Source organism: Pseudorca crassidens, chromosome 2 (assembly GCF_039906515.1).
Source record: "Pseudorca crassidens isolate mPseCra1 chromosome 2, mPseCra1.hap1, whole genome shotgun sequence".
Lineage (NCBI taxonomy): Eukaryota > Metazoa > Chordata > Mammalia > Artiodactyla > Delphinidae > Pseudorca > Pseudorca crassidens.
The window spans coordinates 41,686,268-41,698,909 of record NC_090297.1 but is presented as its reverse complement, the minus strand read 5'-3'; the positions used below and the strand labels follow the sequence as shown (position 1 = coordinate 41,698,909).

Sequence of the window (12,642 nt, the reverse complement as noted above, 5' to 3'; positions counted from 1 at the left end):
TATAAATAACTGTATTAAGAAAATCAAAGTATTTCTGATGTTAAGTAGTGCCTAGTATCTTTATTAGAGATATTGGAAACTTAATTTCTCTAGTATATACATTTATGAAGAACTCTAAAAATCAATAAAAAGAAGACAACAACCCCATACGGGCAAGCAATATAAGTAAATATTTCACAGAAAAGGAAAGTAAAAACAGTTTGCTATAACAGCCAGTCACTTGAGCTTCCAATTTCCTTATTCATAGAAACTTTAGACGTGTTTGTCTTTCTCAAAGGTATTTTATAACCTGAGTATTACCATTTGAACAATGAAAACTGATAAAGCTCTATACCCAATGAACATTTGTCAGCTTATTTTATGAAGAGAGTTTGATTTTGCTTTAGGCTTTTCAGTTCGTTTGCTTGTTTAACCTGTGACTTTCATATGAGAGTTCTCCCTTTGTGAGACTCAAGTACATCCGTGTCCTCAAGAGTGCCATTCCAACATCTGCTTCAGGAAGTGAGAGGAAGAAGATACCATCCTGGCATCTCCTCATCTTCAGTAGCTGGCTGTTTCCTTTTGGAACCTCTCTAGTTGGTTGCTACCTGTTGGTCCCTAAACTCAGCTTTGGGAGACAAAAAATGCAAAGTGTCACAATTCTTTCCAAAATCCGTCTGCACTCTGGTTCTTCACTCTTCAAAAATTACTAGCTTGGAGTTCTTTGAACACATCAGGCCATTGACAGCACAGGGCCTTTCCCAACCTTTTCTCTTTGCTTTTCCTCTTTTTCACTCTTCTTTTCCTCACTACCACCTAAATTTAGAATTCAGCTCAAGTATCACCTTCATAAAGAAGCAGCCAATCTGTTGTTCATGCCTAGACCCTAGGACCACCTCTATTATAGCAGTCATGTCATCACTCCCATCTAGACAGAGTGTTGGACTTCCAGAACTGTGTCACCCAAGGCACAGAAAAGAGAATAGCTTTCCCAAGGTTGCACAGCTGAGTGGTGGCAAAGCAGGAATTTGAATCCAGACAATGTAGCTTCATGCTGCCCTGCCTCTATTCTTACAGTGTGCTTATCTTGAGTCATGGTTGGGTGCTGGGCTGGACCTATGAATATCCATATACAGGAACAGGATTGTGGAAATGGGCAGTGTACTAGGATGATCCTATTTAGAGCCTGGATTTAAAACAATAAGTAAGACAGCTACAAAGGACATTTTGAGGTACTGGGGAATTTTGAATATGGACTCTGTATTAGATGATTGTAGCAATATTAACTTGTAAATATTGTAAACAATATTAAATGTCTTAGGTGTGATTAAAGAAATTATGGTTATGTAAGGGAATGTCCTTATTTCTTAGGAGACAGACACTAAAGTAGGGTGGAGGTGTCATGATATGTGCAACTTTAAATGTTTCAGGGAAAGAAGCATAAAAAGAATGATAGAGCAAATATGGCAAAATGTTAATAATTGATAAATCTAGGTAAAATATAAAAGAGTGTTTATTGTTGTATCAGTATATCAGTTGGTTGTGTCAGTAAACCACCCCCAAACTTAAAAGAAAAGAACAGCGATAATTCTGATTATTATGGTGATGATAATGATGATAGAAAAGGAGAAGGGAAACTGAAAGAGGAGAAATAAAATCAGCTCCCAATTTATACAAAGGAAATTATTTTTAATTTATTTTAATTCTTATACTGAAAAAACTATGAAATACCATTTCTAGAAATCGTTTGTCATATCAACTTCAAAATCATTGAACACACAGATTATGGATGTTCTCGTACTTAAAATGAAACTAGACAACTTCCTTTTCAGTCCATCAGCAAATATTTTCTAAGTGTCTGCTCTGTGCCTGGCTTATTTTGAGACATAGCCAGCTCATTTCTTCCAGCTCTAATGTTCTGTGGTTCTGTGATGCTAAGTGTCTAAATACAATAGCTACTGTAGCTCAAGGCCAAGTCACACTGGTTGCTGTCAGCTTGGCACTTCCTAAGCATCAACTTAGTACCTTAGCTCCTGGGTTTGAATGTGAAGATTAGTGAGGCCCTGAAGGCACAGACACAATGAAGCATCCCAAACACTATGGCCAGTAGGAGAAATGAAGGAGCTGTATAATCTTTCATACATTTTCATGGCTATCATTTCTCTTGAAATGGCTTTCAAATCCTTTATTTTGCATGGATAGTTCCGGAATCTTGATCCTAACAGCTGCATTTTACTTGGCACCTACTATGGGCCAGGCATTGTAAATAGGCACTTTACCTACTTTATCCACAATTGTTACAACACCCATCTAACCCCCACAGTCACACAGCTGGTGAGTGGCAAAACTGGGTTTAGCACAGAGCTTTCTGTTACTTTAATGCTTGGAGACTTTCCTTTAACTGTTAACCAAAACCTAGATCACAAAGAGGGAGTCTGAGGAGAGTATAGCTGGGCTGCTTGCCTTTGTCGTCAGCCAGACTTACACCTCTCTGCCAAATTAGGAAGGACAAATAAAATGTAGGGTTTTTTAATGCCCCAATCTTACTGCTTCTCATATGATACTGCAGTTAACTCTTTGCTTTCTCCATACGCCACCCCCTCCCCACCCCCAACTCTTAGAGAGCAAGGGAACTTTGTTTTATTCATCTTTGTATTCTCAATGCCTAACACATAGGCACTCTGTAAATGTTATTGAACTAAATTATTAATGGGCCAAAGGGAAAAATGGTTATAGTAATGGAAAACAAAACATTTTCCTATGCTTTTTCTATGTACTAGATGCCGTTTCTTCACAAAAACAATTTTCTGATATGCTGAATGCAGTTCTCACTGTTTTGGACTGTGTTTAGTTGAGCTCAATAAAGTAATCAGAAATCTGAGTCTGGGGTTCATTTAGGTGTGCCTATAATTTAATCAGAGATTTATGTAGCCCAAATTTAGTAGCATTTACATATTATTGAGCCTTTATATTTTGCTTATTTTTACTGTCATAATAGCAGAAGAAAAATTTTTGTTGAAAGCTTACTGTGTTTGAGAGAAAAGATTATTTGAAGACTATTCAGTTTCTCTTTTGAAAGCTACTGTGGGAGTACCCCCAACCTGAAGATCCTTTTCTGATATCTTTGTATCATCTCCTTTCTCACAGTTTAGAGCTTAAAGTGAGAATTTTTTTTTAAGTGTGTTTTCCTGGCATCTCATGTTTAACAGTGTCAGGGGTTTGTGTCCCTAGAACGAAAACTGTTTCTCCAGAGCCTTTTTTCTCTCAGCTTCTAGTGAAAAGAGGGGTGAGGCGAGCCAGTCGCTTACCACAAAGCAATGCCACCACAAAGGAAAGATTAAGGGTTTAGAGAGAGGTCAATGTGGGTTTTTCTCTAACTAAACACTTTCCTAAAGTTTCCTTGTGGAAAAATAATGAAGTCATCTCAGAGTTTTTAAAGAATTTTTATTTCTTTTTCACCGTCTGCATTCGCTTGTCTTCTCAGCATGGATGTTTAATCTTCCTAGGCTTTGTGAATTGGCCCAAATGAATAAGTGGTGAGCTGTCTCTCTAGGAGCTAGAGGCTTATTCTAAGGGCCTAATCACTGAGTAAACACATCTTTGCCCTCCCTCTCACAACTGCGATATAATAGTCGAGATTCTAGCACAGTAACCTGGATATTGCAGGGACCAATGCTTTGAAATGCAGAATGGTTGATCCTCCAAAACAGTGCCTGATCTTCGCCCACCTCTTTCTTCTTTTTTAAATTAAATATTGCCAAAGAGATGCTGTTTTATTGCTTGATATTGTGCATTAGTGCCCTGGATTTCCAAGTTTAGTTTCAGTCAACACTGTCAGCTGCACGTATAGGGAACTCTCCATGTTGGGTTTCCTAGTAGCCTCTTCAGCACATGTGTGTTTGGTTTGGAAGAGCATTTAAATTAAATCAGTAAGATAGCAATGTAAATCGCTAATCTCTTTCCCAAAGTCTAAATATTCCATTGCAGTGTTCTTGAGAGAAATAGGCATTTTAAAGATTTAGCCATTGCTATTGTTTGGTTAGAAATATGCTGATTCAAAAGTGGACAGCTCTCTTGTTCCCAGTGTCTCATTAAAGGTAGTTGCTGAGATACGATCAAGCAGAATTAGAGGTTGACATCCCCCTGTCTGTTGGGCCAGAGAGCTTCTAAGAAGAGGAGCTCTGAATTTGTTAGTGCTGCCAGGTTCATGTTCCTTTCCCTAAAGCAGCAGATTTCTAGATTTGTTTACTAAGAGTGATTTGGCATTGCAGCTACCATTTGGTGTCTTTTTTGCCAGAGGGCTATGGTTGATATCAGCATTCATGTTTCTTTCCTCAAACATGCTGAGTCCTGTGCTAACTTAGGGATACAAAGAAGACTGAAAGAAAGAGACCGGGTCCTCACCCTTGAGAAACTTTGTCTAGAGGGGAAACTGGTAAACAATTGGAATACTAAAATAGAAGAGATAGAGGCCCAGAAATGGAAACTCTTAATGCTGCCTGAAGGAATCAGGGAAGGCTTCCCAGAGGCATTTGCTTTGAGCCTTAATGGATGAGTAGGAATTTTCTAGATAAGTATCTCTCCAACAATGTATCTGATTACAAACTTCCTAGATACCAGCTACTGGTATCTGCATATATCAACATAGATGAAAAAACCCTAAATCTTTCTTGTTCAGCATTTAATCACCACTGCTTCCTGCTGGGCCTGACATGAGGAATATTTTAACCAATACTTCTTGAATGAATGAATGAATGAATGGACACATGGAAGCATTTTGTCCTTACTCCCATTACATGCTGTCTCTGAGGCCCCAGAAGCACTGATATATATGAGCATCTGGTGCCTTAATATTCTACAAGCTCTCCAAGTCTTGACTATAGTGCAGTTAGGTTCCCTGCTTCAGTATCCAAATAAAGAACACTAGACTTGGAGTCAGTCAGTCTGGGTTCCAATCCCAGATGTACCACTTACTTACTAGCTTTAGAATTAGGGTAAATCAGGTTTCTAAAGCTCAATTTCCGCATAGGCTAATGAAGTTAAGAATACTATTTTACAGGTTTATTCTGGGGATTAAAGTACCTCTGGCTACCCTCATCTAGTGCAAAATTTCTCTTTGAAGAAAATATTATTATTATGAGGATTATTAGGATTATTATTTGGATTATTTATCAGGATAATTCCAAGCATCAGACTTTCATCTACATGAGCCCTTTTTCTGTAAATGTCCTTCTTTTGTTTAGAATCCCACACAGCAAATTTCTTCATCATCACATTCTTACAGCTTCCTTGAAATTTTCCTTCACCAGAATTTCACAGATTAAATGTGTATATTGTCCTTAACCATAAAATTTTATCTTTCCATGTCCTGGTAACTGACTGTTCTTTAACTCAGCTCTTCTCCAAGGTAGCACCAAAAAGTTAAGGACAATTTAGGTTCTTTAATCATCATTGTTGTGGTTAAAGCTGACATTTGCAAATTATGTTGCTCAATTTCAGTTTTTAGTTTCAGTTATTTTATTGATTATCCAACTATTACAGAGGATACTTTTAAGAGAGCAGATGTCATTTCTTGAAAGCAAGTTTTATCAGGCAAAAGGGAAAGAATAATTTTCCATATGAAAAACTTCACTGGACATCTTCTGAAATATAAACTAGAAAGAATTCATGTGGAGTGAACATTTTTCTATCATCCTTTCAAACGGCAATTAGATGTCACATGCTCTTAAATAAGGACTTTGACATGGGAACACATTAAGGGCTTTGAAATTACCTGTGGAACTAAAACAAGTTTATTTCAGACCTTTTTCTTTCAAGTAGAAGAGACTATTTAGTGCTCAGATTAAAATCAAAAAATATGTAAGAGATTTTGGCATCCAATCTTCATCAGTATTTTTTTCTCTGTATAGTTGCATAGTTCAGAATTAATTTTCTCTTTACATATAAAGTATGTGTTAAATACAAAGAATGGTAATTCCATTTTATTTAAAGAAAATGCCATTGTGTTGCAATTTGTACTTGAGATAGGCTTGCACATGTTAACAGGAATCTGCGACAGCAGTCTGTAAAACAATACAATCATCCTAGCCTTTTTAGAGTGTAAGGAAACAAAATGTATTCACATTAGTAGATGTCCAGGTGTCAGTTACTCTTTTAGGGAATAGCATTTAATTTTTACTGTTGTTTATATTGACTGACTGTGCCTTTCCAGAATTCAAGAAATCTTAATTAGTGCATATTTTAATTCATCAGTCTTTTCCCCTCTTTTCAGAGAAAGCTTCTTGCTGTCTACCTCCACCACGATGAAAGTGTATTAACCAACGTGTTCTGCTCACAAATGCTTTGTGCTGAATCTATCGTCTCTTATCTGAGTCAAAATTTTATAACCTGGGCTTGGGACCTGACAAAGGACGCCAACAGAGCAAGGTAACACTGTTGTTCACAAGTTATAAGTTGGGCTTTTTTATTGTTAAAAGTCATCATTGTATTTGGTTTCTTATCATCATAAACATTTTCATCCTCAGCATTAAATTTTCTATTATTACATTTAATTAGATAAAAGCTCTTTGTTGTAGTTAACATGCAGTTATTTTCAATTGTGAAAAAATACCTTAACTAATAAAAGATTTCTTAAATTCAAGAATAACCTGAAAACCAAAAACCAAAATACATTGTTCTTGTCTTTTTGCAATAATAATAATATAGTACCTTCCTATGTACTGTATGTTCTTATGTTCTAATATGTTGTTGAATATTAAAATCTGTTTCTAATAATATTCAGAAAAGACAAGGAAAATCTAATATATAATCCTACTAGTAAGTTTAGTTTTTAATAATTCCAGTGATGAAGGCAGGACATTCTGGACCAGTCCATTGGAGTTGGTAATAGCTTAACTCTAGCATATGCTAATTGATGTAATCGCTTTATTGCACACATTCTTTTGCACACAGCCAGCATTACATCCATATTCTCAATGGGAAAAACAAAAAAAAATCCCCTTCCTAGCTGTCAGGATAAATTTACTTAGTTTGTTAATCATAATATCTGTAAGTGATGAATAATTATTCATATTTTACCTATTTGAGTTTGCCATCTGAAATACATTTCATCGTGTTTAATTACACATGTGGCCGTAACATCCTGTGATGCTACTTTGGGTGTGTTAACACAATCATCATCACAGACTGCTGGTTTATGAACAGGGAGATTAAATTCATTCATTTCAAGGCAATCCTATTGTAGTTACCTAATTTAAATGACTGTAGAACAATTAGAAATCATCTGGTTTGTCTTTTTATTATTTTATGGCTCACTGAATTTTTGCTCATCATTCAGACTTTGTTTTATGTAATCTGAATCTGAAAAGAAAGATGATTCTTCTCTTAAATGTGAAGCAAAAGAATGTTGAAGCAATTTCTTCATCTAATACTTCATTTCTTTAAGTAAATGGTTAGGAAATTTCATAGGATGACTTCGTTCTGCCTTGGAAATGTTCCCTGTTATACATAAATAAAGAACCTTTAGCACCTGTATTTGTTTAAATTAAATCAGGTTATTATTCACACTCAGTTAAAGGTGATGAAAAGCAGTGCCAAAAACAGATAAAAATGCAGCATCGAAGGGCTTTCATGAGGCAAAATACATAGGCTGGAGACTTGGCTAAATCTTTTGCCATTCACTGGCAGTAAGGAATCTCCTCCTTTCCTTTTATCCACAACTTGATGGAGAAGGAAACACTATTTCTAAACCATCTGTAGTGGCTAAGTTCAGCGGGCTACCTGCTGTTATTTTGTTCTATCCTCCATTTAATTCCTTAGTTCCTTTTATTTTACAATGACAAAAAATTGCAGTGTAGTTTCTTTTGAAAAGTAGTGTTTGAGGGTTTTTTTTTTTGACTGGCAATCAACAGCCATGTAATTGCTTTGTTATGTTTTACTAAAGAAGTCTGTTAAGTAGCACAACTTTGATACACTAGTAATAAGAGTTTGCAGGTTACAGAGACACCTGTGGTGACCAAAGCGACAGAAGCTGCTTATTAGAAAGAACCAGTACAGCTGTGTCCTATTAACTCCTTATGACACTTTTTTAAAACACAAAATAAAGGCCTTGTTTAAGGCTTTAGAGCTATTTCCCAGTGAATTGCAAAACCAACTGTGAAGTATGATAGGATATTTCAATCTACATTTTTTAAAATGTGGCATCCCATTATTAGGTTACTGTTATGAAAACAAAAAGATATTAAAAACTAAATAGAAACATCTAGGAATTTAATAAACATAGCAACAAGAAACAGGGCAGTGGGGAGAAAGAGAACATAATTTCTGGGATTTAAGATACTTGACGTCCTTATTCAAAGTCAAGTTCTATTCATATTAGAAATTAAAAACTATTGATATTTAAAGTTAAGGTATTACATTTCTCTCTGTAAAGTAATAAGTAAAATTATGTAGCTACTGTTCATGTACACCTCCTCATTATTACAGTTAAGGCCTATGGTAAAATTCACATTTTGCAAACACAAGATGAAAATTCACTGGAATGACATATTCCTAAGAGAGAGTAAAAGTCAATTACCTTTTGATATACAAAATTATAAGTTAGGCTGATTTCTTGCCCCCCAAAAAGAGTTTAGCTTTAGCCACAATTTTCTTACCATCTACCATAGATTAATCTAAATACAATTATTTGAGTTTCCATCTCTGTGATGTTTCTTGGATCTTTATCACATTTATTCAAAAGTGTTTGTCATGAAAATTGATTGCATCATCCATTTGATGCGATTAACAGTAACAAAACCTAAAACTTTCCCTCTCAATTCAATAGAAGTCTGCTGTACTGTTTATTGGTCAGTGGTCTATATAACAAAAGTTTTTGTGCCATCATTTGCTATTACCAGGTAGTTAAAATGGGACAAATTAATATGTGGAAATACAGAAGAGATGTCTAGACATCACAAATAAGATTGTTGCTGTGGGTTTCCTTTCAACTGTGATTTCTTTATGACAAATGTTAAAGTTTAGAAATAAATTCCTGGTGTATTTCTTGTCTGGTCCCATATCTAGTTATCCTAGTTCAGGCTAATCATATAAGTTTCAAGAGTCCTAAGCCTATAAGCTATTTAGCCTGGATGCTTCCTTAGTGGTTTTCTGAGACTGTCCTCTGGTATGATAGCTGGAGACATTGATGCCCAAGACAGGAAGGGACTTGCCAAGCAGATTTATTTTTGCTTAAGAAATACTTGGATTAAGCCTCCAGAAACATTAGTCCTCCATAATTTACTGTGAATCTCTCCTGTTTCTAGAAGACAAGTGAAGGATATTGAACTAAGTGAATGCTTTGGTAAAGTTACCAGAATATGAATGTAAATTGCTGTTATAAGTCAAATTTCCTGATTTTGCTAACAAACCAGAATACCTGATTTCGCTAACAAAGTAGAATAAAAAAGAACTATAGAATGTCACTAGTATACACCCCTGTAGTGTTGATGATTTGGATTTCCCACTTTCAAAATGATTCTAGTAACTTTCTAAGTCGAATACTTAAGTTAACCAACCTATATCTGTATAATGGATTAGAATAACTTCTAGATTGATCTTGGAACATTCCAAATGTGAACTGAGACATCAGACTTTAGCAGTAGTGATTACTTGCCTGTTTTCTCCCTCACTAAATTGTGATCTTCTGGAAGGACTTATTTTATTTGTCTCATTAAACAAGGAACTTTACAAAATTCTGGGAGAAAGAAACAATAAAAATTTGGCAAATGAATGTATTCTTCTAATTCCACTTAAGAATGTTGCTTATAATTTCAGTATTGTATATCTAAATAAGATGTCTTTCTTGGAAAACTCTCTATAGTCTTACTGGCTGCCATGTGTAGTTGCATTTCAGAGCCGTTCTTTCTTAAAGCAGTAGGCAGAAAGCCCTTGTTAGTCTTGAGAGGTGCTAGAGGGTATAATTTCCCAAATATCCAGTTGAACAACAATCCTGATAGAAACAGTAGGATATGCCGGTAAAGAAAAAGCTAAAAACAGATAGATAATGGTAAACAAAGAGATCTTGCATATCACTTCTGGAAGTGGCTAAAATATCTTAAGAAAGGTATATATTCCTCCATGTTTATTCATTGAATAAACATTTACTGAATGTTTAATATGAACCAGGATTGGTGCTATGCACTGAGGATGAAAAGTTGAAAAAGACACAGTGCTAATGCTTAAAACACTCATGGTCTAGTAAGTAAGACAGACATAAGAGCTAATATGTAACATGAAATATGTACAAGGTGCTTTGGGAGTATAGGTGAACTTCATACTGAGTGACTCTACCTGAGTGAGCCAGGGAAGGACTTGAAAGAGATGACACAAGAAGGTGATAATAGAATTTCACTCTTTCAGAGATTTTTAATATTAGCAGCATTCCTTGTTTGTTGGGTTGCAGGTATTTGCTATTCTTATAAAAGGATATTGGTATTTTAAACCTCATAATTAGCTATCTGAATTGTGGAAGAGAGAAAAAAATAGAGAAAAAATGTAATCCTGTGTGGTCTGAACCAAACTGAGGATTAAGGCCAACCAACCGGGATGGACAGATTCCAAAAAGTTGTTTTGTTAATGATTCATCCTGGTACTGGCATATGCTTATAGGCGGACAGTGGAGCAGAAAAGTATTTTTAGCACAATGTAGTGAATGAATGCTTGGTCTATGAAAGAATAATTTCTTAAAATTCAGAACACATATCACTTCTAGCAAGCCTTGCATCTTCCCATTCTTCCCTTGCCTCAGTCTGGGTAAAAATGCACATTCTATATGCTCCCATGATATCACTGTACTAACTTGTATTGATGGCACTCATTATACTGAATGTTTATTGTCTATCTCCCTGCTAGGTTGTCAGCTCCCCAAGGGAGCTATGTCTATAATCTCAATGCATTAAAGTGCCTTTTAAAAAATAAGTGTTATATTGGTAAATAAGCCAATAATCTCTCATAGGCTTATTGAAACATAATGGATAAGAGAGACCAGTTGGGGTAGTAGAAAGAGCATTGGAAATGCTACCATATCCCTCTAATTGTGCAATTTTCCCCCCACAGCCATTAATAGGAATAATAAAGCAAAGCCTTCAAAAGCCTTCTCCTTGCAGAACTAAAAATGTCCAGACTGGGTACCTCGTCTTCTGCTGGCACTATAGCATCCCAGCCTATCGTGGCCTATGCTCATGTGCCCCAGGCACCCACCATCTGGAAAGAGGATTGAATTCCAACCAAGACAAGTTTATCCATTGGTTCCAAAGTTTCTTCCCCAGACTCACCAAGTCTCTATGATATCTCTAAAGTAATTGGCCTCTCAAATGGGGCCATTTGAGATGGTACTCTGAGCCTTCTGCACTGGTGGTGACATTGATTAAAGTAAATATGCCCGTAGGATATATAGGAATACTGGACTGGCTTCATGATGAGCTGTGCCAAGAAGGTAGGCAAAGGTCCATTTGGGCACCTTCAGAATTACATATAGAGAGAACTAGCACAATAAGTATTGATTTGCTTACCTCTATTAGAGCTGTTTGGGACTGGGTAATGAGAACATTGGCACATGAGTGCCCTTGGTGCTGAACTGCAGGTTCTTGACTGAAGCTGCTTCATGAAGGAAAGCCATATAACATATGTGGCACAATAAACCACCAATATTAACCAGTAATAAGTGGGTTAATGGGTATCACTTGTTCTGAACAGGCCCACATGGCAAATGTCTTACTTAGTACATCCAATATAGGCATTGTTTTAGATTATCTAATTCTAGAAAATCTAAACATTGAATTTGACTAGGATAGTGCCAACTGGGTAATTAGCTGGCTATGAGTGCTGAAAAATAAGTTGCTTATATGTAAGTTCCTGAGTTGAAAGTGTGTGGCACATCAGTGTACATGCTATACACAGTGTTAAATCAGGCATTGCACACTATTTCTAAGCAGTGTTCCCTAGGAATTGCTGACAGTGCCTGAGTTACACAGGTTGCATGTAACATACATAGCTTTGTATTAAGTTTTGCATACACAGTACCGATGTTCAAAGACAGAATTCTATTGCCTATCAATATTAGCTTTTGAATTTAATGCACTTGGGTGCAGTATATCAGGTCACTGTAGACTTCTGCTGCTATGCTGACAGGTACTTGTTAGCCTTAATATTCAAGTGATAGTTTTCCACATTACTTAATCTTTGGCAAGAGTTAATTGGCTTAAATCTCTTATCAGTAGGTTGTCTTTGCCTGCACTAGCCATCACAGTGGCTTACCCTTAATTCCAAACTACTCACTGGTTCATGCCTGGCTGAAGCTAGCTGACCATGTTACTCTAGCCCTACACTTCCATTTGATCCAGCAAATATAGCCCAGGTGTGGGGTCTGCATGGGAGACACAAGGAGTGTTAATATCCAGCTGCTACCCTAGGAGAGATATGGATTCTGCAAAAGTAATAAAAGATAAAACAGATGGACATGTTGTGGTCAGAGTACTAAGACTTCCAGAGAGCCTTCATGCCAGGTTTCCATATAATTTTGCCCAAACTTCTTTATTTCCTTTGTGACACGTTTTCCTTCCCATACTTGTAAAGGAAATGTATTGCCATCCTAAACATCCCAGGTCAAGGCTTAATTAATGCTTT

At 36.3% G+C, this 12,642-nt stretch overlaps 1 protein-coding gene across 1 annotated transcript in view; it reads left to right on the top strand.

Annotated features, from left to right (window-relative positions):
- The window catches only part of FAF1 (Fas associated factor 1), a 493,406-nt gene that overhangs the window by 375,234 nt on the left and 105,530 nt on the right, over positions 1–12,642 (top strand). Inside the window, exon 13 of the mRNA XM_067726079.1 lies at positions 6,251–6,405. Coding sequence (XP_067582180.1) covers positions 6,251–6,405 — 155 coding nt within the window. The remainder of the gene's footprint in view (positions 1–6,250; positions 6,406–12,642) is intronic.